This window comes from Strix aluco, chromosome 10, assembly GCF_031877795.1.
Source record: "Strix aluco isolate bStrAlu1 chromosome 10, bStrAlu1.hap1, whole genome shotgun sequence".
Classification (NCBI taxonomy): Eukaryota; Metazoa; Chordata; class Aves; order Strigiformes; family Strigidae; genus Strix; species Strix aluco.
This window is the reverse complement of record NC_133940.1, coordinates 25715002-25739061: the sequence shown is the minus strand read 5'-3', so window position 1 is coordinate 25739061 and position 24060 is coordinate 25715002. Positions and strand designations below refer to the sequence as shown.

General features: G+C 40.4%; 1 protein-coding gene across 3 annotated transcripts in view; it reads left to right on the top strand.

The window, feature by feature from the left end:
- Positions 1-19386, top strand: part of DACH2 (dachshund family transcription factor 2) — a 308940-nt gene extending 289554 nt beyond the window's left edge. For 2 of the 3 annotated variants that reach the window (XM_074834791.1, XM_074834789.1), the window contains 5 exons: positions 861-1006; positions 1539-1686; positions 5694-5837; positions 8866-8931; positions 18510-19386. In XM_074834791.1, the coding sequence (XP_074690892.1) occupies positions 861-1006; positions 1539-1686; positions 5694-5837; positions 8866-8931; positions 18510-18547 (542 nt within the window). In that variant the 3' untranslated portion in view covers positions 18548-19386. Of the gene's footprint in view, positions 1-860; positions 1007-1538; positions 1687-5693; positions 5838-8865; positions 8937-18509 lie in introns of all 3 variants that reach the window. The other variant, XM_074834790.1, reaches the window with a different exon arrangement.
- Positions 19387-24060: the final 4674 nt, after the last annotated feature.

The following is a 24060-nucleotide window of genomic DNA, read 5'->3' as shown; positions in this document are numbered from 1 at the left end:
TTTAAATTATCCTATTTTAAAATGTGGTGGTGATAGCTGGTGATAGCACTAGTTCATCACAACATTTAAAGGATTTTTGAAAAATAATTGCTAATGTTGCTTCTTTCCGGATGCCACTGTCTGTGCACAGCTTGATCTGTAACAACACCATCTATTTGAAACAAGGAGTGAAGGGGAAGCTACCAGGTCCCGATGCTACAATCTGTCCTAGCTCTGTGCAGTCAGGCGCAGGGCGAGGCCTGTGCCAGAGGCCGCTCTCCGCCCCGGCCGCTGCCCTCGCACCCAGCTGGCTCCGCACCGCGTACCTGGGGCAGAGAGAACTCGGCAGAGCGATTGTGGCTGCTGCCCGTGCCCGCGGAGGCTGGCGGTAGCAAGGCACTTGCTAAGGAAACCTGCGCTGACACCTCCCTGACAATGTGGAGTTGGTGCTAGCTAAGCAGGAGGGGATGACTCAGTTTGATAATGTTAAAGGAGTAAAGAGATGTGATACATTTCTTGATTAGAATTTTATCAAGGTTATAGCAACAAAAACTGCGCATCACAGAATGGTTAACGTGATAGAATGAAGAAAGGTTGTTCACGTTTCATGAACTGCGTAATACCGTTATAATTCTGTAGAATTTGGGATATAATATTCTATTACAGCTGTGTTAGAGTCTTCAGTGTATTTAATATTGTTCTATGCTATTTTGTAAACTTTCCTTAGCAACAATTACAGCTGCCCAAAGGCTGAAACAATGTCAATTTTACTAACGCATTTGTATTTTGACTTCCAGGTAAACAGAACGCTAGTTGATAGAAATTACATTTGTCTATATTTCCTATGCTTTCTGATGTTGCTTTTAAACCTGTCTTTACAGAAGAGGTCCAAATTGCCATTCCAATAATGAAACCAACCTTAGATAAAGTCCAACTGGCTGGACAGGCCTTGCCTCCTGGATTTCCGGCGCCATTTCTTTTTGCTGATGGTCTTTCATCAGTAGAAACACTATTAACCAACATTCAGGTAAATTATTCTCTATAGGACTAGGCTATGTCATGATAGATAAAATGTGTTTCTTTTTCAATCTCTTTAAAAAGTTTCAGAAACTATTTTATATCTGCAATTCTAATTTTTTTTATTTAATGTAATGCTTAGGTTTCCACTATCTGGCATTATCGATCGTGAAAGGGTTTCATACATTGTCTATTTGACTTAATAGTTGGCAATAATGGTCATATTAAAATTCACCAGTCTCATTATTCCTCCTTTGCTTCTCCCTGCAGTTGACCGAGGTCAGCAATGATACGGCACTCTGTTTGTAATAAACCACAGCAGCAGGATGAATTAGCAAAAACTATACTGAATGATTCCATGCCACAAAATTGCTCATATGTAACATTTAGCTACTGCAAATGCCCAGTTGCATTCCAGGTCTATAGGGTCCTGCTTTTGATTTTTCTGTTTTCCTAGCGGGTGTAAAAGAAACAAATGGATGAATTTTGTCCCTGCTGAAACAAACTGGTATTTTCAGATCTTACATTTGTGTGTGTTTTAGGGCCTACTGAAGGTGGCTGTGGACAATGCGAGAGTCCAGGAAAAGCAGATACAGCAAGAAAAGAAAGAGTTAAAGATGGAGCTTTGTAGAGAGAGAGAACTAAGAGAGAGCTTGGAAAGGCAACTCACAGCTGAGCTGCAAAGCAGAGGTGAGTGAATGAAAAATGGAGTTTAGATATCTATTAAATGTATAACCCTTTGGCATTTCCAGCTAGAGCTATTGAGGACTCGGAGTTAACTGACATTCATACTTCAGTGTAATGCAGCAGTGGACTAGCACTGGTAATGAAAGATTTAAATTTAATAAAAACAGAATGAAGCACACTTTTCTGTAAGCAGACAGAACAGTGACTGAAGGATTATTTCCTGGAGGGCAACTGGCCGCAGAGAGTTTTGGCAGGTTCTGTGGAGGAAAGCTGATTCAGTTTCATGGCTTTCACATGTATTATTACCACTCCGCCTGTGTATTCCCAGCCTGATTTCTTCATTTGACAGCTTTAATTTCTTTTGTTTTCTGTTATTATCCTCCAAGCCTTGAGAATCAGTCTTACTGTGAGAAAGATAGTAATGTCTGTAATTTGAGTATTTAGGTGATTTTTTTTCATTACCTTACTACTTTTCTAGCCCATGTTTCTGTAGGTTAGGTGCTAGTCAGCTGTTTTTTCTTGTAGATAACTTCAGTGCGACAAAATAGACGGAACTACAAGAAATTTTCTCCCCAAGTGCAAGATCTGAAGTAAATAACCCTAGATAATTTTTCTTCCATCAGGAGAGTGAGACACAATAGCGCTCCCCATATGGGGCCTTCTAAGACAAAACCATGACTGTTTAGAAGCTTTTGATAATAATAGGCAATTAAATTGGTAAATCTGAATTTTTCGCTGTGATATTGCAAAGGCGGCAGTACTCGTTTTAAAATTCAAATCTGCATCTGAAGGCGAGGAATAGTACTTCATGTGCCAAAAGCTACTTCTAGATTACATCCATGAAATCAGAAAGATAAAACTAGATAAGGCTGAAAATGTAGGTTCCAAGTACTCTCTTCCTGTGCATTTTGAACTGAAATTAGGTGTGTAGAACAGAGCTATCCACAGCGCCAAGTCTCGGTAAGAGGCAACAAAGAAGGGGGCTTCGAAATCAAGTTGTGAAGGGTCAGTAACTACTATTGAAGTTGTTGAATCGCAGTGGGTGTTCAGAAAGGCTGCATCACCCCAGTCTGACTGCTGTATTTCTATACAGACTGCTGGATGAGACTGCTGTATTTCTATAAACCCAAACTTCCTTCCCCATAGGCAGACAGCACACTGTGCACCTCCTGAGTCACATTTAAGTCAACAAAAACCTTAAGCCTTTCACAGACTTTGTTGGCTTCTGGCTCAAAAGAGAATTTCACCAATAATCAATATCCTCAGAATTGTTTGTCTTTCAGGTCATCACCACATGCTCATCTTTATTATTATAGAAAAAGTCAGAGGTAGGCTTTTTCACATGGGTTGCTCAATTTTCCAAAGTTATGTTCTACAGATCACATTTTGACATTCATAGTTTATTAAGTCTCTCAGAGATTTCCCATATAATAGTATCCTTCCCCCCCCCCCCCCCCCCCCGACCGGAGCATTCACAAATCCAGAAAGACCTGTAAAAGTCAGTAAGAATTCAGATGAGGAAGTGGTCACAGAAAGTTTGTAAATACTGTGGATTTTCCCAGAATTTTTCCAGATTTTTTAGACAATTTTCTAACAGTATTTTGCGATTTGAAATTCACAGGTGTCTAATATACAGAAGCAAATAAATAAAAGGGGCTGCAAAATACTGCTTGTATAAATTCAACTTTAACAATACTTGTGAGCAGTATTTGCTAGAGTGTACACACTAGCAAACATGACTCTAAAATAGGTGGTAATTTTAAAAGGGCATTTATGTTTAAGCTCAAATTCTTTTTAGTCTGTTAGTTTTACCTACTTTTCTAGTGCCATCCATTTGTTTGATTCCATAATGAATCCATAGGATTAAGTGCTGCTCTGTGGAACTTAACACACATGAACCGAAGCAGCAGAGTGCCAAAGCATTCTCCAGTCCTCTGCGCGAGCTGCGATGGGTCGTAGAAGTGTAGTGCTTCCACATGAGCTGGCGTATGCTACGGAAGCGGTCTTTGACCCCTTCCAGAGCTTGCTAAAAATGTTCTCCTGCTGGTTCTGAGAAAGTACGTGGGCATCAGCCTCCGGTCCAACTAATCTTCCTCGTGCCAATCAGACGTGCCAGCCGATGGCAGATTTCCTGGAACAAGAGCTGCGCCCAGGAGGAGAGCGTTTTCTGGCTGCAGGATACACTCAGCAGAAGCGTGGTGATGGGTCTGCAGAGATCCTACCAAGCAGTTTAAACCAGGGAAGGGGGGCGCAGATCATACAAAGAAGAGACACAAGAGAGTGTTCTTGCAGCACTGGTGAAAAAACAAGTGTAAGAGCCCGATAAAGAGAGTTTAATAAGGATAATACGGACAGTCTGTTCACCAGCAGGAGCACAGGAAGAGTTGTTGGCAGAGGTAGATATTTTAGATGTAGTTCTGGCCCAAGTAACGGTAACCTTGTGCTGGTGAAAAATACAGTTAAATATGGGATTAAGATTCAGGGTTTGAAAAGGAAAAGTCTTAAAAGGTGCATTTTATTGCTTGAATTTATATAGGTGAGGGAATACAATCACAGCCAATGTCAGCAGTTCCCAATGAAGATATTGATCATCTGGCTACAATTAATACTATACAATTCTCTAGTTATAGTTTTAACTTGATTTATAGTTGGGTTTAAGGCTTGAAATTAGTCAGGAATACTTCTGTTTCTGCCAAATCTTACAGGGCTGGCCCAATGGCCTGTGGACAATTTTTGTCAAGGCACCGTTTCTGCTTTCTGTCTGTAAGAGAAGATGAGATGACTGTAACGTGTGTGCAGATCTAATGCAGAGCTGGGCAGGAGCACTGTATTATTGCATTGTTACCTATTTTAAGTCCAAACAGCCACCTACTACACAGCGTTTTATGGAGTGCTTCAGTTAGAAGGAGAAATTGCTAATGAAGACAATATACTTGATTTACCAGTGTTATAAGCTTGTTTTCAACCTGCTTTCTACCTGGGAAGTTCCCTTTTAATTTCTCTCCGAGATTCTCAACATACACCCAATGCTTTTTTGTTTCTTTCCTTTCTTTGGCTTTACCTCTTTTTTCCTCCCACTGGTCATGACGTGCAAAGGTACTCGTGTTACTCAGTACATAACCCTTCTCTAGGCTTTTCATCTTTCATTTGAGCATGTACACACTTAACCCAGCTTCTGTATAGCCTTACACCTGGCTCCTATCTTGGGAGTGGCCCATGTTATTTCAGTTATTCTGCTTCAAAATGAACCCAACTGCTGCTCTATTTTTACAAAATAAAATTACCACCTAATTCCGTGGGGTTTCTCTCTGAACACCATTGGTATGGACATTTAGGATTCTCCAACACAGCACACACACAGTTCACCTGCAGCAATAAATTTCATTTCCTTTTAATGTTAGGAAAACATAACTAAAACTGAAGCTCTGACACATTCAGAAGACTTCCTCTGTCCGTGAGGAGTGATCAGGGAAGACACAACCAGTGTGTTTGGATTATCTTTCTAGATAAAACTACTGGAGGATGAGGGTGCAGCATAATTCTCAGCATGAAGGGAGAAGGTTAGAATGAAGGGTGAGAGATTTATTTAGAATTTTGAGGATGTACATTGCAGCTGTTGCCAGAAATTAGTTTAAGCCAATGATCTGCTCAACCAAACTCTGCAGAACTGTAGCTGGAATTTAGTCCAAACTGGTGAAGTCTGGGGCTGGCCCTGAGACTCTTGGGTTCTGGACAGGAGACTTAAATCCATGGGGCTGTTCCAGACTGAGAGTAGGATGTAAGATCTTTAACAAGATCTAAAGCCCTTTCAGATTGTTTCGCTACAGGATATGGCGGGGGGTGTGTGTGTGTATGTGTTTCTGGTTTTATATCAGATTCATGCCAGATTTATTTTTTTTTTTCTCAAGCTAGAACTGGACCCTTGAACATTGAACATAAACTCATTTGCTGTCTCTGTTATATATTAATTGTGCTTTAACAGCCATTTTAACAATATATTTACATTTCAGCAACAATTCAGAAACGCTTGAAGAAAGAAAAAAAGGCAAAGAGAAAATTGCAGGAAGCTTTGGAATTTGAATCAAAGAGAAGAGAACAAGTGGAACAGGCGCTCAAACAGGCCACATCAGGTGACGGTCTCAGGATGTTAAATGGTAATGTCTTAGTTGGCCTTTCACAGTTAGCTTAAAATGATGTTTAATTGAGTGGAAAAAAAGTAAGATGATGCACAAAGTCAATTCCAGAATAAAAAACCACAATCCTTTCCTGAAATAATTAAAAATCTATTTCAGGCCATGTGCTCTGTGTCATGAATTAAAAAAATAAGTAAATCTGCAACTAGAGAAACAGACAGAGCAGTTTACACAGACATGACAAGAAATGCTGAATATATTACCAGAGAAATCTGTTACAGTGCCAGCTAAGACAATGTGAAATTTGGTTCCTATAAGGTTCTCTGAACTCTTCTCTCCCAGCAGATTCATTTTTAGAACTGCTGAGCTTCATTTTAAAAGCCGTTTGGCTGAAGTTTGCTCAGCCTCAGGACCTATTAAGTTTGTTAAATATGTATCAGCTTTCAGAGCTGACTAGGTTTTGAATACTTCCCAAATACTCTTGTGAAACAAAAGCAAATCAGTTAATCTCCTAAACAGGGTGATTATGTTTTGGGTACTGGGAGGATTTGCCTCTTCTGCTTAATATGGTTCTGGCCAAAGTTTAGAGCTTTGGTTTGAATATTTAAGACTGAACATAGCTGAGTTTTAATTACAGGTTCTGTAGCTAAGGTGTAGTCCGTGCATCCCTACCCCAAAGTCTCTGCAGAGGCTCATGAATCAGCATTACGTTCAGTCTCTGCAGCATTTGTATGTTGTGTAGTCTTTACGCGCACTTTGTGCTGCCTGCTTTGGGCACTGGTAGCAACAAAGCCAAAATAACATAAGCAGACTGCAAAAACGGCCTGAACCGCTGAGTAAAAATAATGAGTTTAACTTGTCTTGAGTTCTCAGCTGTGAGGGCTACCCAAACTGTTTTTTAAAGTTAGGGCAAGGCTGTCTGCGTGAACTGCCATCGCAGCACTCTGCAATGGACTGTGAGTTGTGATTTATCTAGGGCACCTAAGAGATATAAACTTCTTAAGTACGAGAGCAACATCTTTCAGAGACATTCTCATCTGCTGGGTTTTATAGTCCAGCATATCACTGTAACCAGGGACTGGCTGGCTCTTCTGATGCACCAACAGCGAATGGTGGTGATTCAGGCACGGATATACAGCTTGCAGTCGCTCTGTGGTAAGGGACGATGACCCAAGGGAGAGTGGGTGGACAGAGCCAGCAGAAACCTCTTCCCCGCCTCCGCTGGGTCAAAAAAATGCCCAGATCGGATCCCACAGACACAGCCAGCACCTTGAGATGAATGTCAGAAAAAAACCTAAAATCCTGATGTTCTGTAAGGTCATTCACCCAGACTCTGCCATTGCTGGTGAGCACCTGCCGCTCTCACGCCAGTCAGGAGTACGCAGCGGCTCTGGAAGCCACAAATTAAAGGGTACCAATGTGCCAGCAATGTGATTAACAGATCTTTACATCTGCTATTGTGGGCCTGGCTGCTAATGTTTTGATTTGCAGGCACACTCAGGTAGTCATATATATGTTAGTGCCTGCAAGAAGCTGATATTTACATGCTAATCTGATTGCACATGCAAATCAGGTAGCTCATTAGCATCTTAATCCACGATTTAATTGCAGGTACAATTTTATGACAACAAAATGTGAGGGGCTATTCTGAATATTTTTAATTTAGCTCTGACGGTCTGTCTCATTTAACAGATGCTGTTATTAGTTACAGATGACTTTGTCATTTTACATATATACAACATGTACTCTAAAAGGTTTGAAAAGAAAGAACCTTTTTAGATTAATAGATCAGTGCCCTGAACTTTCCTTCAGAACTGGAATCTGAGTAAGGGAAATCCTCTGTAATAGCAGTCACTTGTAATTTTATAAGAAAAAAATTGTATACATGAAAATATTATTTATTTACAGGGTTATATATGCACATACATCGCATATATTTCATTGACACATATGTGACTAAGATGTTACTCACAGTACTCTTCTGTATATGGACTGTCCTGTAATGGGTTGCCTTGCTTTGACACGGAGCTCAGTTAGGCTGCAGGGTGACCAGCAAAATGTCACCTGCGATAGGCAGCAACACACCAACTAAAGCCATCTGAGAAGGCGACAGCACAGTTACTCTCTGTTCGAGAGAGTCCAGAACAGGCTTCTACCCAGAAAAACTTCCAAACTGTATGCGCAGCTCCCTTTCAGGTGTGGGCTTTTTCTTGCTGTAATTTCTAAAAGTGCTGTATTATAAGGGAAGCAGATGTTTCTCCAGGATTTGAGGTGCCGCAGATTCAAATCACATACCCTTCATGCTAATCCTTGTTGGCACAAGGTGGATAATGGCATCTGTTATCCTAACACCCTAGGGCGTTTGAGCCCCCACCCCCACCCCGAAAGACTGTGCATACAGAGGTATTATCAATATGAAATTAAATAGTTCAAAAGTGCATAGCAGTATGAGACTCTTTCCTGGAAAAAAGAGCACAATCCATTTTGGAAAGCTCTTCTCAGAAACGTGGAAATGTTTCCCATAACGTCACATACGTAATGTAGGTTTGGGTGATAACGCACGCTTACAACATCCTGAGCTGAGTCTTTTAAATGCAGTTTGCACAGCCCTCTTCTGTAACGTGCAGCTGATACGCACCCGCGCAAACACGTCGACTGGCATTGGCTCTTTCAGTCTGTACTTGGTGGGTACATGGCGAGGAGAGTCAGTGTAGTTTAATATTATCACGGTTTAATTTCTACTTTTCTGTTTCGTATGTCAGATGCCCTCATTCTCCAAGAGAATTTTGCAGACATATTAATGTCACGTGTTGGCTATTATCTGATCCTCAGACAAATGTGAGGCACGTTAAAAATAATTCACTGTGAGACCAGTAATGTTTGCACATTTTGGAAACAATTTACTACTGAAAATTCTATGAAGACCAAATGTTTTATGCAAGACTGTGTAACTTGGAGATCACCCTAGTTTGCTATAAATATTTTTCTAAAGATGCATGAGAGAAGGGCAAAGGGGAATGCATTAATCTTCAGTGTCAATGTCTTTCAGATGCTGGAATCCCAGATATGGAAATAGAACACAACGGAACCCAACATGACAGTGCAGCAATGCAAGGTGCAGTATGTACCGCTTCCCATCACATATGTGTTTGTCATGAGTCATATTAAAAATGAAATGCAGAATAGTTTCTGTTTTGCTGCTTTAAGATAAATGTAATTTACGCAACTTCATGTTGTTTTCCTGCTTAGTACAGAAAACCTGTGAAAGACCAGTACTTTACAAGACTAGAAGTTAAATTTGTTTAAATAGAGGTGTGGGAAACTCATATTTAGGTATCAGGTACATGCGCTTAGTTCAAAAGTGATTTTACATATGATTTATCTTTTTTAAAAATTTCACCTCTAATCCTTACCTATCAAGAACATGGGTGTTTTCAAAAAACACATAAGCTGTATGTGGAAAAGGAAACTCATGTTCATGTTAGGAGCAATATATAGAGTTCCATTTTGCTCCCTGTTCAGTGACTGTTTGTAAGTACAGAACATTCCTGTACTGTCTGGGCGCTTCCCACAGAACAGTGGCTGTGTTCTGGCTGTAGGCCTGCGGCGTGAGGGAGTGGTGTAGTCCTCAGGTAGGGGCACAGACAGGGAGAGCTTAAGGGTTTCCATTATCACTGGAAGCCTGTTTCAGACACGCAGATAATCCATAGTCACCTGTCATAAAATTTGGGCTGAGCAGTTTGAACATAGAAATTCTCTGACTTTGGAGAAAGTCCAGTTTTGTAGTGTTGTTTTTTTGTAAAACCAACCTCCTCCTCCCTTCGGTCCCGTGCTGCAGTGGTTACACACCCCTCAGTTCTGCGCTGCCTGCTGCAGCCCTGGAGACAGCTGCCTGTTTCAGTGTAACTGCTGCTTCTTGGGGCGCTTCCGCCATTCCTACTGATGCATGTCATGGTCATGTGCAAAAAATAACGTGCGTTGAAGTAACTGAAGACAGTCCCCTTCTGTGTAGACAGAAGAAGGACTGCAGAACAGTTATAGATACGAACATAACTTGTAGCATTGACTTTGCATACCTCTGGTGTGCATCTGCCGTCCATCTGTCATCCACGCAGGAAAGCTTTCAAATATTTTTACTGCTGTCTCTTTTTGTGATTCAAAGTTCATATGCTGTGTATTACAAAGAAGGAGAATCACAGCTTTGTTGTAATGCATATATATACCTATAACATATGTATGTATATATACGTACACATATGACTGTACTCTAAATATTGCAAATGGAAAACCGTTACTGCCAGAAATAGTCAAAATATTGGATAAAGACTTGGGACACACGTCTTTAAATTTGACAAGCAAAATATTCCTAGCGTTTCTGATCTGTTTATGATACCTGCTGAGATGAGTGCTCAGTGCTCTTCCAAAAAGATTCTGAGAGTCAAAGGTGCACCTGGACAGAACCTAGTAAAAAAAAGGAAGTTAATTTCAGTTTTCAGTTGAAGAAAAAAACATTACAGTTGGCTCAAATGTGTCTTCCCATCAAAAATGATCATAAATAACTGTGGGGAAAGTGATGCATAGTCACTTCCAACAACCATATACTTACTAGAAGGAATTAAGAGAACTTTCTTACACTTCCTGTAGTCTATTGATACACAAGAAAACCTTGTGATTTTATTGTTTTTATTTCAGGTTGGGTTTTGATATTTTTTTTAATCTGATCCCAACTACATTATTCTTTAGTTTTAACAGGCTTTGGAGCATGAGGTTTTGTTGAGGTTAAAAGCCAAGGGAGAACTGGCCATCCACTGCGCTCGGTGTCTCTGAGCACGGTGCCCCTCTGCGAAGGCAGAACGGGCCTCGTGCCGCAGGAGTTGTAAACCTGCCCGTACTCCTCAGTGCCAGAGCACCCGTGTCTTTACCACGGTGAGGAATGGCAGCTATGCTGACTCCTGGGATGGTTTTGGTGGGGTAATCCTGTTCGTATGTAAACGTGTGAGAGTTTAGCCATTTCCTCACTAAGCACCCTCAGCTGATAAAGAGGTTTCTGAAGAGCTCTCTGTAGAGCTGTTTAGATTTCAAAGCGTTTCTGTCCTGTAGCACCACCTCTTTCAGTTTTAGTCATGCTGATACTGTAATATCTTTTCATTCTCTTTTCCTTTGATTACAATTTTTATACTTGACAGCCACTATTGCACTGCCGTACTTAACAATTTGAGCACACTCCCTCATTGCCCCTTCATTTGCTGGCTTTGTTTTTTGGGCCCTGGGAGGAGGAAGGGTCAAAACACATGTCCCTAATACAAAGCTGTTTCCAAGCTTCCAAAATCTCTCTCTATTGCATAGAAAAAAGCTTTAGCATCAATGCAGACCTTTCTTTTTCTGTTGTCAATAGCTCTGCTGGACAGAAATCTATCATTCACACAGTGCCTTTCCTTTGAAATTCAATTAGTTTCCCTGCCACTATCGCCTTAAGATGGTTTAAAGGAAGATTACAAAAATACTGCACAGCCACCTTTCACAGTGATTAAGTCATATCATATTTTATGCTCATTTCTTAAAATGATTTTATTAACACAAGCTGTTCATACGCTGGGATTTTGATCTACATCATACATCTTTTCCATTTAGTTGACTCATTTTCTCTGTGCTCTGTATATTAATTGGACAGAAATTCTGTGCGGACACTTGCAACTTTTCTGAACTTTACAGTCTTAGTACCTCCATCCTCCATATACCTGATCTTCTAGTCCAGCAGAGCTTGATCTGAGAGAAGCTTTTTAGCTGACAAAATAGAAAAGTAATAGTTGCTGTAGTCACGAGTCCCCCTGCAGAGCTGAGTGGTGCGGAGAGGGTGATGCATACACACCGATACCCTCCTGGTCTTGCTTCCATAACTCACTTGTGGGCCAGCAAGATAGTGCATCAACCATTTTATCAACCAATCTCCGTTTCACATAAAATAAACATACTGGGTGTCATTAAGTGCACCTTCAGATCAATGATTTTTGCAAATGACATTCAAGTACCATTCGAGTAGTGCATTTTTGCTGATAAAAGCAAATTAAATTAGCACAACTACAAGTGTGCTGATAAAAACTAAAACCGAACAGCAGCACCATTAGCTAACAAAGTAATATTTTCTCTTTACTGCTTTCTGCCATTTAGTTATTATCCTATTGGAAATCTAATTATAATCCTTTTACTCCCTAGTCAAACTTCACAGTTTTTGCAAGCTTAGCACTGACAAGTGATTTCATTACATTTGATTGCCCGCGCCCAGATTGACTTAACTTCACTCCGAGACCTAAAAGCCCTCTCAGTTTCTCAGATTCCCTGTTTGCACATTACAGCAACAGCTCCTTTAATTAATTAGCATGAACAGCAGTAACATGAACTGCTGAACAGAAAATAACATCATTTTATGATCGCAGGGAGACTTCTCCTTTTGCATGTTTATACCTTAGTTAACTTTTGTATTACTATATTTCATTGTTAAGGGGATATTGGAACAATCAGCAAAGCAATGTTATCTTAAAATTTTAAAAAATAGATGTTACCATAATACTCGATGATAACAATTTACAAAAAATAAAAGACTAAATTTCAAGAAGAGGGCAGCAGCACAGGCAGACAGACTTTCCTGAGGTGAAAACATGGTTCAGAGGAAATGTGGTTCACTGAACCTGCAACAGGAGGGTGACCCAGAGCGGCTGCTGCTGCTGCTTTTGTTTGTGAAATAACCTGGCAGAGATTAAGCACAAAACTTTGCAGGAACCGTGAATAACTTTTTATTTTTACCTGTTTGCCAAAGATGAAGGGCTGTTGAAGTTCAGACCGTATTTTGGGTTTTAGTATTTAGAAAGCTGGGCTATATTTTTTCAATAGTCTGATATAACCAGTAAGTTTTCAAATCCAGCCTATGGTAAAAAGGGTGCAAGAGGGACAGAAAAGAGAGGGGTAATGTTTTTAAGAGGTTTAACAACTTTGTTACTGTATCAAATTATACCTCCAAATGCTGCCATCCACTGAAACCAACCACGCTATGGAATTTCAGAGCATGCTGCAACTGCAAGAGACAAATTCAACATCTTGGAAATTACAGTGCTATTGTCTTGGTCTTCCTTTCACTGAAAAAAATGTTCAAGCACTAAAGTGAGAAAAGACCAGAACCCTGCGATTAGAAACTCTTGAGATTAAACTAAACCGAGGCCTGGTATTTTCCTTGTGAGTGAGTTCTTTGCTGTCTGTCCTCTTGAGACTCAGGCCTCTTCTTCTTCCTCCTGTCCAAGCTGTGCTCTGTCCCTAGTGCGTGTCCTGCTCTGGATACTCTGAATTGTTAAACCTCTAGTGGTTACCTTGTGCTGTGTCATATTGCAGTGTTTCTAGAAAAACTCTTTCGAAGTTTGTGTGCAATTACCAGGCTGCCGTCCCTGTGCACACACCGGCCAGGCACTGCTGAAAGCCCTCCTGTTAGCTGCTAACCAAGACAAGGGCCCTCTTTAGTACCGAGCCGTGAGATTACTGCGCTGACTGGCTATGTGGCTCACCTGCAGGTGGTATGGACGCAGGGCTTTAAAAATAACAGTATCACTGATCTTAGTCTCAGTGTTATTTCTACTTTTGGTAACGCAGTGTTTTCCTGAATATCTCTCTGTAAGCACATACACACACGTATGAGGGAGGAGGCTGAGATTTTGTGATTTACTGGAAACAAAAGGTGGGTAAAGGTTTCCCCAGGAGACTGTTGAGTGTGAAGGTCCATACTTTTCTATTCTTACAAAGGGCTAAAACATTTATTCAGTAATTTAGTGTCAGTAGGCTTGAGTATTTCCTAAGCAGGAACCGCTATGTTATCTCCCTGTCTGCTCAAACTGACTGGCAATCCAGCACCTGCGTAGTTTGTATTCAATGAAGATATTCTTGTCCTTGGCTATTGTTACTTATTAGAAATCCTATTTTCTGTAGAAGTTTTTAGGTCTATTAACATGGATGTGGAAATACTCGACAGGGTCGACTCAGTAGTCCTAAGCACAAAGGAAGTGGGGAAGGAGCCCCCGATGCAGCCCCTCCCCGAGCGTGCAGCGCCCCAGGGCCGGGTGCCACCCTCCTGCTCAGGAGGCCCCGCAGCTCGGCTGGCCCATCCACAGGGGCGGAAAAGAGCGAGGGATTAAAAGAAAGCAAACCGAACTTCGTTAGTACTGCTGCTCTCAGAAGCTGCATTTATTGTTCACATTCTTCCGTGAGTCTAGAGGAAAGCGTGCCCTGCTCACGGTGTGTTATTTTTTCTCGTTCACTGCTGTCTGGAAAATACTTACAGATAATGGAAGGGAAGAGTTTTGCTGGACAACTAATAAACAGGCAAAGAAGTCAGTTTTACTCACTGTTGTCATTCGGCCGAATGACTAGCCCAAAAAACAGAAGAACTGGCTGCAGGCCAGGTCTTTTTTTTTTCATGGTAGTGAAGGGATCCTTTTTTGGGTTTTGTAATTGTGTGGTCCCTACCCCACTAGCAGGGGCCCAGGTGCAGCCTCCTGCCAGGTCCATCAGCACTCCTGTTTGCCAAGAGGTTTAGGGAAGGAAGATTTTTTGAGGGTTGTCATGCACGGTAGAGGCAAACTATTATCTGAGGTTTCTTTTTCTTTCTGCAAAGTAAGAGACCAATTCAAACTAATTAGCCCCAGCTTTGTAAGTTCGATTCATTGTTATGGCACTGTATTTTCCATGTGTCGCTGCATCCAAAGCTCGGCTTGGCTCTGATCTAACTGAAATGCTGACTCTGTTTACGTCGCCTAGGAAGGGGGGAGAGATCAGCTCCTGGCCCATGTAGTTGCAGTAGTGAGTAAGACCCTTTGCTTCAACCCCTCAGGCAGGAGTCGTGCAAAGCCTCTGAGAGCGGGTCTGGCACGTGGCTGCCCCCCACCCTCCTGCCCACGGAAACACGGCTGCATCTCAGCTCTACCTAACCACTATTTTAGCAGCTCTCCCAACTCCTCCTTCACCTAAAGTGGGCGAAGTGGGATTTTTAGTTTATTATTTCATCTCTGCTACCCGTATTCTCTGCGACATGTAGTGCTGGGTTTTATTTTTTTAAATGACACAAGTAATTTACAGTTACTGATACCACAAATTCATCCTTGTTTTCTCATTATGTAGCAGATCCCAAATTTCCTTCCTCCAGTGACTTTCTCCTCCACTTTACGGTGTGCTACAGTTACTGAACCATCCCAGGCTGTAGCTGTGTCAGTTAATCACAGCCAGCCGGCTGCGTTGCCTTGCTCCCCTTCCTGGACTGGATTTGCACACCAGCATTCCTGGGGCTCATTTCTTTATGCAAGTTGTGAGGGTACACATGGTAGTTTTGTTTTAAAATACTTCTATGGAAATACAGCTGAATTACTAACTTAAAAAAAAGTTACTACAAACAAAGCCTCAGAAAGGAATCAGAAAATTCAGAGATGTTGAGTACACTAAAAAAGAAAAAAAAAAAAAAAAAGAAAAATCTGAATAAATATGCAGGTCATAATTGCTGCTTTTGGATTTGTCCTTTATACACACATTAAAACCCTGAAAGAAAAAGACAAACGATGATATTGTTGCTAAAAGGGAGTGCAAGAGATGAATGTATACCCTGGACTAACAACTCGGGGAAGACAACACCATCCTGAGGGAGAATTACAATTATTAGCATAGGCTCTGGCTCACTGAGAAACTGTGAGATCTTTACTTGTCTTAGACATTGTGAAGGGGGGAAAAAAAAATCCTTTCCAAATGTCTTGCTTATTAAGCCAGTCATGCATTTCACTGTAGGTTGTAAAGCAGTATAACATGCACAGGGGGCTCATAAGCATATTTTAGTGTTAGGGAATATCATTTATACAGTTTTTATATTGTCAATATTACCCCTAGAGAATGAGATTAGGCTTTAAACTACTGTAAATCTACGCTTTTGCTCACCTTTGTATAATTTCATTTTTTAATAGAATGAAGCCCACATAAATGAATATTTGATTAAGGGATAAACCTAATAAAAGAATACATTTATTGCACACAGATTTATTCAAATCTTTGCTATATAATACAGTAAAATGCTGTAAAATGGTATGTAGCTTGCAGTCAGCTACACTGAGGGAATGGTGAATATTCTTCAGAAAGATGAATTTGACAACATTGCATTGTCTTTCATGTGTAAGTGGTAGCACAGATGCTCCTAACACTTTAATTCCTCATAGGTGGTTGCTCTATGACGTTGTTAATGCCATGGAATTAAGTTTATTGCACAGCAACAAAAAAGTATTTTAATTTCTGGAGAATAATTGAGAACTTTATAAAAAAGGAAATATTTAACTATGCACACTTGCTGTTTACTGATCGATAATATCTCCTGGGTGGCTGCACTGTGCTTGAGCTTTGGCATTTACTTTCTCTCTTACGGGTATTCCAGATACCTCCATTGAACTTCCCTTGAGAAATGAAGGCAATAGAAGGAAAAATTGAAACCGCTTTCAAAGTTTAAATAAAAAAGTCCATCAGCCCACAGTACCCTCAATGACCACCTCTTACATTAGTTTGAAAAATAATTTTTAAAATACAATAAAAATATCAAGAATTTAAAAAAAAATAGTATTGCTGATCCTTACTGATCCCATTTTTGATAAATCAACTTTTCCCTTGACTGCACGTCCGGATTCCTCCCCTCCTCTTTGCAGACAGAGTCCGTGTGCCAAGTGCAGCACCGTAAATGTGTGCACATAAGTGGTCTCTGCCTTCCTGCCTTCGTCTGGACGAACACGAAGGAATAAACATGTCAGAAGGTGCAGCCAACACTGGTGGCCAAGTAAATGGCGAGTTAGGTACCGAATTTCTGCTGCCTTCCATTGGTGTTATGTGGACTAATTTGCCAAGTGCATCTGCAAGCCCACCCGGCACAGGGGCTCGGGCAAGGAGACGCCTGTGTAGAGGCAGCTGCTGAGCCCAGGCCCTGGAAGAGGGGAGATGTGTGGGCATCAGGTGCCCAGGACGTGAAGTGCCGCAGCAGAATTGCAGCCTTTTGGACTGCCTATAAAGACTATTCGTAGGATTTTTTGAGGGCAGCCAAACCTACAGATTCTGGTAGTGGCTAACTTTTTTAGGCATACAACTTTAATACAGGCTTGATCACCAACAGCCTGAAATGGGAAGAAGTCACATGCAACTTGTAATAATCAGAAGGAGACAAATAAAAAAAAAAAAAACCCCAAACAAAACCCACAGTGTTCAATATTTGCATTTCTGCTTAACCCCTCCCCAGGCTTTAATATTTGCCCTGCTAAGTTTAAGACAATAATTCTAATCAGCCCAAGGCCTGAAACTAATTTTAGTCACTTCTTTGGAGGTTCCCATGCTCCCAAACGTTCCTCCGGAGATGTTATGTCCCTGACTCTTCCGATCTTTATTCTTGTTTACATCCAAAATACATAGTAAATCATCTTTGTTTGGAGAGTCTGAGCCTCCTTAAAACCATGAAACATTCAATTACTAATTAGCTGTTTCCTGTTCCTAATGAAGTGAACATGTCGGATTTGGATTAAAATTCAGCTACTGCTCTCCTCTGTTTATGGTTCCAGATGTTTTTGTTTTATCTAGGAGGTTACTTTGACAGCTACCGCTAAATGATAAATCACTCATATTATAGCTGAAATGCATTTTGAAATTGAAATGTGGCAAACTTTGAGATTGCTCCAAGGATCAGTGTCAGTTAGCAGGTCAATACTTGTTCTTTCCTTATGAGTGTTCAGTATTGGCATATGTAAAACAGTAATGGGATAGATGTCAACATTATACAAAATGCTTCTCAATATTATCATTTTGCTATCATCTTCAAGATCAGTACTTGCAGGTTTAGCTGGGTGGATTCATGATTCTTTCTATAATGAACAAGAATATGGATTCTTGTTAGCTTTAGTTTCTGTGGGCATATTAATATTTATTTTTTTCTCTGGGCTTAAAGTTGCTTAATGTGAAAAATCAGAGTTGATAGATACTATAACTAGGAATATTTTTATGAAGGAAGGAAGTGGCTTTCTACTTGTTTCCCTAAATAAAGAAAAATAATTTTAAAAGAAATGTGGCCATTTCTGAATGAAAGAACAGCTTTCCAAGAACAGCTATTGATTTACTTCTATTACATTTTTTAATGCAACACAATTTTATTTATTAACACACTGTTCCCTAGAAGGTTTTGTGCATGTAATAATGGTACATTGTAAAGCTGGTGCTGTGTTACTCAGCCTATCTATCTTATGGGGGCACACAACACAACACAGGCTGCCTTTGGAAAAATTAAAAAGCAAATGCTGTAAAGGAAGAAAATCCAAATCAAAGTATTTATATACTCAGCAGGTGCTGGCTGGCAAGCACCTTTAGAAACAAGGCTGGTAGTTTTTTAGCCCAGCTGAGTGGCCACACGTGCAGCATCGGGTAGAAGTGGGCAGCGCACGGGACTGGCTCAGCGCTCGGTCCCCTCTCGAGGGCTTTGCCATCCAGCGCCTCTCCCGTGTGAAGCGTGCTCACGGGATGGAGAGTTTATAGCTGATAATTTGGCTTGAGAAGAAGTCCACAAACAAGGAAACCCACCTAAGTTTCAATTAATTATAAAATGTGTAACCATATAATTGACCTTTATTCCTTCTCTTTTTTTTTTTTTTCCTCCAGAAAACAGAACATACATCAAACCCACTATTATGTACTGAAGGAAACACCTATTGTTGAAAAACGTATAATGACCACTATTTGAAGACTATATAGTTCATGAAAAACGTCCCTTCCAACCTTTGATGCCTTCAGTACTGTGTGAAGAACAGGATTTGTAGCATGAAACTTGAAGGACAATTTCAAACAATTTACTGTTGCTGCATCGAAAACTGCCGTATTAAGAAATATTGAGACTTTTTACAAGCTTATCATACCAAACCAAGCCTGTTGCAACAGATCATTTTTAGGTCCCCAGAGATAGAAAGGAGTTTTAGTATTTTTAAGCACATACAGGAATTATTCCCCCTTTCCCCCCAAAAAAAGAACTTTTTTTTTTTTTTTTTCTAAGGAGGTAGCTATTACTGTATAGCAATGGCACAATGATTTTAAGCCACAAAGGTCCTCACTGGCTGTACATCATACAAGTCCAGTTTATCACTGAAACTGTTCAACATGGAGCTGTTTCGATTGTGTTTATAAATTAAGCTTTGTTTACTGAAGCAGATACTCGATATATATTACGTTTTAAAAAGAAATGTGTGTACATTTTTTAAAAGAATGATGTAAAAATTGTCCTTTCATTAGATGACCAATTCAAAAGTGTGAGCTAAACCCTAATAGCTGACGTAATATGAGGATTATAATTGATGCTTTTTTTTATGCTCAGTTCAGCTTGGCTTTTGGTCTTTTAAGATGAAAAAATGAATATGCAGTAGAGTGTTAGATAATGGAAACTTTTAAGTATGGTTTCTCTGTTGTACCATATTAAGTTAAAGTACACATTCTTTGTTAAAAATGTTCTTGCTAAAAATACAGTATTAAAAATTTTTTTGTTTGACTTTGGAAATCTTTTAAGATTTTTTTTTTACTGTGAATTCCCATAGTTACTGTACTAATGCAAAACAATATTTTGCACTATTAAAAATACTTGAAGAAATTACTTAATAAAGAGGGTGGGTTGGTATCAAACATTTTCCTAATTATTGTATGTTCCAAATTCTGAACTTTGCAAGTGAAACATTCCTTTCTCAAAATACGTGACTGAAAGCTGGTTGGAGTCAAGTGGAATTAAGTAATCACCTGTTTACTTAATCACTCTTTACTTTCATTCATGGGTCAAAGGCACAAGGCATGTTTATATATGCATACTTACGTTCACACACACATACCCTGAATTAAATCAGTCACCTAAAACCAAAAAAAACCCCTTTAAATACATCTATGGGGAATGTATTTCCTATGATTATGTTTACTACTATCTCTAACGATAGCATTCAAACTTCCTTTTATTTTTATCACTAGATTTTTTTCTGGTTAGCAGACTTGTGCAAACTTTCAAAGTGTAGTTTCAAACCATACTAGGTAATACAGCACAATGGAATCATCTGATTTTCATTCCTAAAGATATCTTTTAGCTTAGCCAGGTATCAGTTCAAGACGACATGTTGGCCTCTGTTTTACAGGTGAGCAAACTAATTATCAGAATAGTCTTCCAATATACAGACATGGTTTATTCCACATTATTTTTATAGCAAACACTCGAACAAGTGCATTAATCACACTGCATTTGATCAAACAATCATAAATTGAATGATACAAAGAAACAGGAGCATTAGGAATTGTGAGTCCTCCCACACTCTTAATAAAAGCTCATGTGTGAGCACCTGAACTTAAATTCTACCTTTAACTATTAATTTTAGTTGCTATTCCATCAGGATTATCTGAAATGAGGGTTGGACCTTATTTCTAAATCTTATTTTTAAAAAGGATTTGAAGCAACTCTTGGGATATTGCAGCATTTCTGACTGAACTCTGGTATCACTCCTACAAATTGCAGATTTTGAAGAGAGCTCTTTGATGATGCAGTATCATGCATTTTAGAAAGACTTAAAGTAACTAAATATTTCAGTCTTTGAAACAGTATCATTTTTGCATTTTCCTTTAGTCTCCATAAAGACTATTTTAGCATTTTTTTCCTCAGTGGCTGATCTACATTTTTTAAGGCTGCATTGATACTGGGTTGATGAGCACATCATTGATTCCTAATTTGCCCTTCCCAGAATAGTTTTAAACGTCAAAGTACTGGCAAATGAGATTTCGGAAACTGATAAACTTCAGAGACTGAATCTGTTGTTAAGTCCTTACTAGGCAGCGTCTGATAAATATTGACAAACCAAGACATGAGGTTTTTATGTGTCAGCTCAACCTAATGAGCAACTTGTAACTAACACTTTCTGTTGGAGAACCATATTAAAGCCAGAACAAGAAACAGGTTTGGCCAATTGCAACTGAACAGTTTGTATAAAAATACAGATTTCCATTTTCTTAAATTTCATTTTACTTTCTCTGATCTCAGTAATATTCCAAATGACACCCTCCTCCATAGGGATCTGGCTGTGAGTTACACTGACCCAAAAACTTCTACGTAGACGTTTCCGACTGATGCAGTATGAACCATGGGACGGCGACTGCGTGCCCGAGGTGGCGTTTCCCACCCGGGGCTCAGAGCAGGCAGCACCCATGTTCCACAGCACTCTAGTTCAGAGCACAGCCTGTGCCCACTGCACACGCAGATGTTCTGGGATTAAGTCTGACACTGCATGGGATTTTTTTTTTTTTTCCTCTGTTCAGTATTAAAAACCCTCAGTGTAGACTTTGTCTAGTTCCAGGCACTGCAAGTGAACCACATAAGGCAAGAAAATAAGGAAATTGCTTTCATGTCATATTTTTAGGTCTTTGCTGATCTTGTCATTCAAAGGTGAAGGAGGAGATGGGATTATTTACTCAGAGAAGACAAGACTAAGGGAAGAATTAATTGTCTTTCATATCTAAACGTAAGCTATAAGGAGCAGGAAGGTAACCTTCCCTGTCCCCTGTGGTTCCCTGTCCAGCACAGATCTGTGCGTGCTGCTTTCAGAAAGCTGCATAACCCCAAGACCTCATTCCTGCCCGGTGGCACAACACAGCAAACACGGGCAATGGTGAGCTGCTTTAATGTCTCATGGACACAATCTCGTATTTGGCTACAGCTCTCACCTCTCTTGCTCATCTTGTGATCTAAACAGTGGGACAGTCTCTAGGAGAGCATTGGAGAGGCCCTACCCTGCAGGCCAGGGCAGAGCTGGGCAGCAGGCAGGTCAGCCTTCACCACGCTCCTCCTCGTTTGCAGCAGTGAGCTGGCTACAGCGCTGGTAGCCCCTGAGGGATGTTGCATCTTTGAGGTTTTGGCTTTTGGGTTGGTTTTTTTTCAAATGAAAATGACTGAGAGGAGCGGGACTTCGGCAGTGCCCATGTCCCAGCACCTCCTAAAAGTGGGGGAGCAGAGGGACACTGAAACAAACCCATTCTGAGGCAGTGCCTGGGCTGCAGGAGGCTCAGCTGGGGGAGGCTGTTCGCAGGCTGGGGGGCACCGCTGAGGTCAGGGTGCAGCACCCGCAGCCCCTCCACATCTGCCTCTGTGACAGCTCCGCTTTCCTGCAAAGCGTCTCCTCGTTTGTAAATTGCCTTTGAAATGGCATTATGCCAATAAAGTTGGTGTTAGCTGGACACAAGGTGATCTTGGCTAAATGCAGGCAACTTAATGGACGATGTATTTCAGCAGTTTTATGAATCTTGCGTAATGCAGACTGCCATCATAATAAACTCTTAACAGAATCAATAGTGACCAATCTCAATTTAAAATCTGGATCTATAGTAATACACGGCGAGAACACTCTCCTTTAGAAATGCATGGCTGTGCATTAAAAGCTGAATGGTGGTTTAAGTAATTGTTATCTACAAGTGGCGCATTAATATATTTATTTACAGAATATTTTTGGTAACATGACAAAATGTGGGCTAACCCGAACGGTTACGAATTCCCTTCATGGCCTCAGGTGATCACACCGGCCCCTGTGCCCACGAGCCTGGTAATTCACAGCTCGCTGGCCCTGGGCCGAGGATCTGTTCACTGATCTAAAGACTTCCCGCTGTCCCACTGCTGCTTCCTGCTGAGGTACCTTCCTGGGGTGAGGAGGGAGGGAGAGGGAAAGGAATTCAGCGAGGTGTTTTTAAAAGCCAGGTCATGTGCTATCATCATTTGTTATACATACTACAAATGTTTAGGCACTTGTAAAATCACTATTAATAAACATTTTGACTTTAGTTCTGTCTGCAAATAAGGGTGTCGTCTTTGCTGATTTGAAGCTGGGATGGAAGGGGAGAAAAAAGTATTTTTTAAATGATGAATTTAGTTATGAAATAGTATGGTTTTATGTTTGTGCAACAAAGAAATCAATTGAAATGAGCCAGTTCAGTGTCAGCACAGCGCAAATGCTGCAGCTTGCTCCCTTTCCATTAGACCATCATCCATTTCTGCTTGTTAGCCAGCTAACCCTGGCATCTTAATAGAGCAGCCTTTGCCTGAACATTGGCATGTGGTAATCTAAGGCAAGGGAAAAAATTATTTTTGGAGCTCATTTTTTAAAATAAAGAACTCTTATTATTTTGAGTTCCAGTTATAAATACAGTAAGATTTTATTATATCTTATGTGATCTGTTGACATAATCCAAAAGTATGAAAGTAAGCACAGCACCGTATATTAAAATGGTCTTGTGATGACTGATACTTCACAAATCGGATCTTTCATAATATTTAAACTTTTTAAAAAGACATTTGGCTTTGCATGTTTGAAAATGCACTGCTTTTTCAAAAATTACATTGAAATGTGTATTCACTGAGTAGTAGAACCCTTTCACCATCTATCAGTGCTTTGCTTTGGCTCTTTACAAGAGGGGTTAGTTGTGGGAAAAGGAGAAGTTTTGTCCCTAAAATATAATTGCTCACCTTCATGCTCTCAAATCTATGCGAGCTGCCCCAGCTGCCCGGTAGGAATGCTATGGCTAGTGTATCTGCCTGACCAACTGCAGATCTTGCCTCTAAGAGCAGTCCAGCTCTGTGCCAACAAAGAGGGGACAGCCTCTATGTTTAAGGTCATTATTTTTAAAAACAACAATCATCTCGGACAGGTTAGGCCATACATAGACCTGCTGCTCCTGGTAACAGAGCAAGTGCCCAGTATTCCGGAATAAATTTTGGCTAGTCAGAGAGGTGATGGAGATGAAACAGCCAGAGAAGTGGCAAGTTCATATTGAACTATACAAAATTGGCCCAGCTCTAATTAATCATTGTGTGCTTCAGTCAGCCAACAGCAAGACAGACATACTTATTTTTCACAAGAAAGTCTGAAGTAAGTCCACGGATAGAAACTTAGTCATTTTGCATTGTTAGGTGAAGACACGGTTTCATCATAATAAAGTTTGCATCACAACTCCTTCATAATAAACACTGCAATACAGTATATCTTATATGAAGGTTATTAAGAGTGCTTTCGAAGTACACAGCCTTACATCACCGTTACAGATTAAGCAGTTGAGTGTCACAATATCGCACACGTGTACGCACGGCACCAGGGCGCAGACGCCTTTTGGACTCTGCCAGCAGCTGTCCTGAGGAGCCAAGGACGTGGTTGGG